This window comes from Galendromus occidentalis, unplaced genomic scaffold (assembly GCF_000255335.2).
Source record: "Galendromus occidentalis unplaced genomic scaffold, Mocc_1.1 scf7180000076413, whole genome shotgun sequence".
Taxonomy (NCBI): domain Eukaryota; kingdom Metazoa; phylum Arthropoda; class Arachnida; order Mesostigmata; family Phytoseiidae; genus Galendromus; species Galendromus occidentalis.
The window spans coordinates 1-1,555 of record NW_003804402.1 but is presented as its reverse complement, the minus strand read 5'-3'; the positions used below and the strand labels follow the sequence as shown (position 1 = coordinate 1,555).

At 49.6% G+C, this 1,555-nt stretch overlaps 1 protein-coding gene across 1 annotated transcript; it reads right to left on the bottom strand.

The window, feature by feature from the left end:
• Window positions 1–366: 366 nt before the first annotated feature.
• LOC100898822 (transmembrane protein 68-like) lies at window positions 367–1,471 on the bottom strand (the record flags this gene model as incomplete). Its single annotated transcript, XM_003739132.1, has 5 exons — window positions 1,393–1,471; window positions 1,095–1,282; window positions 865–977; window positions 657–778; window positions 367–506 (listed from the first exon to the last, which is right to left on the bottom strand). Coding segments are annotated over exons 1-5 (642 nt in total), but the record flags the coding sequence as incomplete, so codon positions are not given.
• Window positions 1,472–1,555: the final 84 nt, after the last annotated feature.

The window sequence follows — 1,555 nt, the reverse complement described above, 5'->3', positions numbered from 1 at the left end:
TGTTCCATGAAGCAGCGAATTCATCTATCGGAACTTCGCATTGTCGAGCTGAACTGTGCGGACATCGCCTAGGTCAGCAGCGCGGATACGAGGTGACGTATGCATTCGTGGCCTACCTTGTACGAAGGCGCATGACTCTCCTGAACATCCTCAGCCGTTTATCACAGGACTACCAAAGCCTCTCCATGAGGGCACCCCAATAGGTTTGCTCTGGTGGTTGGTGCTCATCCCGCAAATCCTCGATCGCCCTCTTACACTGAAACGTCGACCCCTGGTCGTCATACCTTGAGAGCAAGCGGAAGAGGAAGCGATCAAAGCTAGCTCGATCCCTCTGTGATCAGCAGCGACCTATGCTAATCAGCTCACTCTTAGCGCGAAGGCCTCTGGCTCCTCATCAGGTCCGCAGAGAAGCGGCTTGCCCAGATAGGTCGTCATTTTCACGGGGAGGTAGAATGTGGGTAAGACGATGGGGAATCTCGTTGAGTCGTACCATCGTTGAACGGTTTCTGAAATAGGTCATTGGGAGTCGTGGAAGGAATCGTTGTTTCTCGTCAAGATTCACGCTGGGTAAGTTCAAGATCTCACAATCACTAAGGCGAGGAATTCCCTCGACTTGTCGTATATCAGGAACGCGCCCGGGAAAAATGATACTGCACCTGATCTTAGGAACTCGAGTTGGAGCAACCCATGCTGGATGTTCCTCGTGAACATCGGGACCACCGGAACCCCTGCTTCTTTGGCTATCTTCGCAAATCCGGATCGGGATCTCCAGACCAGCCTAGAAAGTTTTTCATGGAATGAATTCGAACCGATTCGACATTCGAGTGCTCTACGTCCTCCTTCGAGAATGAAACATTCACCCACTTGTAATTTTTGCTGAACATGGCCTCGTGGCCGCCACCGGGGGCCACGCCTCTCAGATGACCATTCTTCAGATCTTCCAAGAATTCTTGTCGGCCACTGCTGCAGCCCAAGAGCTGCGAGGGTCAGATTCGGTGAGAGAATCGAACTTGTCCGTGTCATTCTTCGAAGAAAACTTGTTTCGAAAAATCAGATAGACTGAATTTATAATATTCATTCTTATAAATTTTCACCTTCCAGAATTGTTTGAGAAATGGGTTTTCAAAGAAGCTCTTCTCGGTACTGGACCCCAGTAAGCGTTCATCTCTCAGATAGGAAAGACACATCATGAAAAAAAGATCGGTAGGGATGGCGGGACCATGGAACAAGGCGAGCATGGCACCACCCTTCGGCAGATTTTCATAACCATGAACTTCAAACCCTGAACCAAGGCATGGAAGACTATGTGAGTGTCCAACAGTGGCCTCAGTACCTGCTCGGATCACCAGTGGGTATGACGAATTCTCACAGCACACGAAAAACTGGACTTACCGTGCATGAACCTGACGAAATAGTATCCTACGGTGAACTGAACCTTCAGGTAGAATGCTTGGCAAGGAGCGTCTTTCATTCCCCTGGTGATGAAAGCGAACACTGCGCCGAATGAGAAGAATACCTCCCAAAACACTAGGATCAGAGTGCTCGGCAGGTAGAA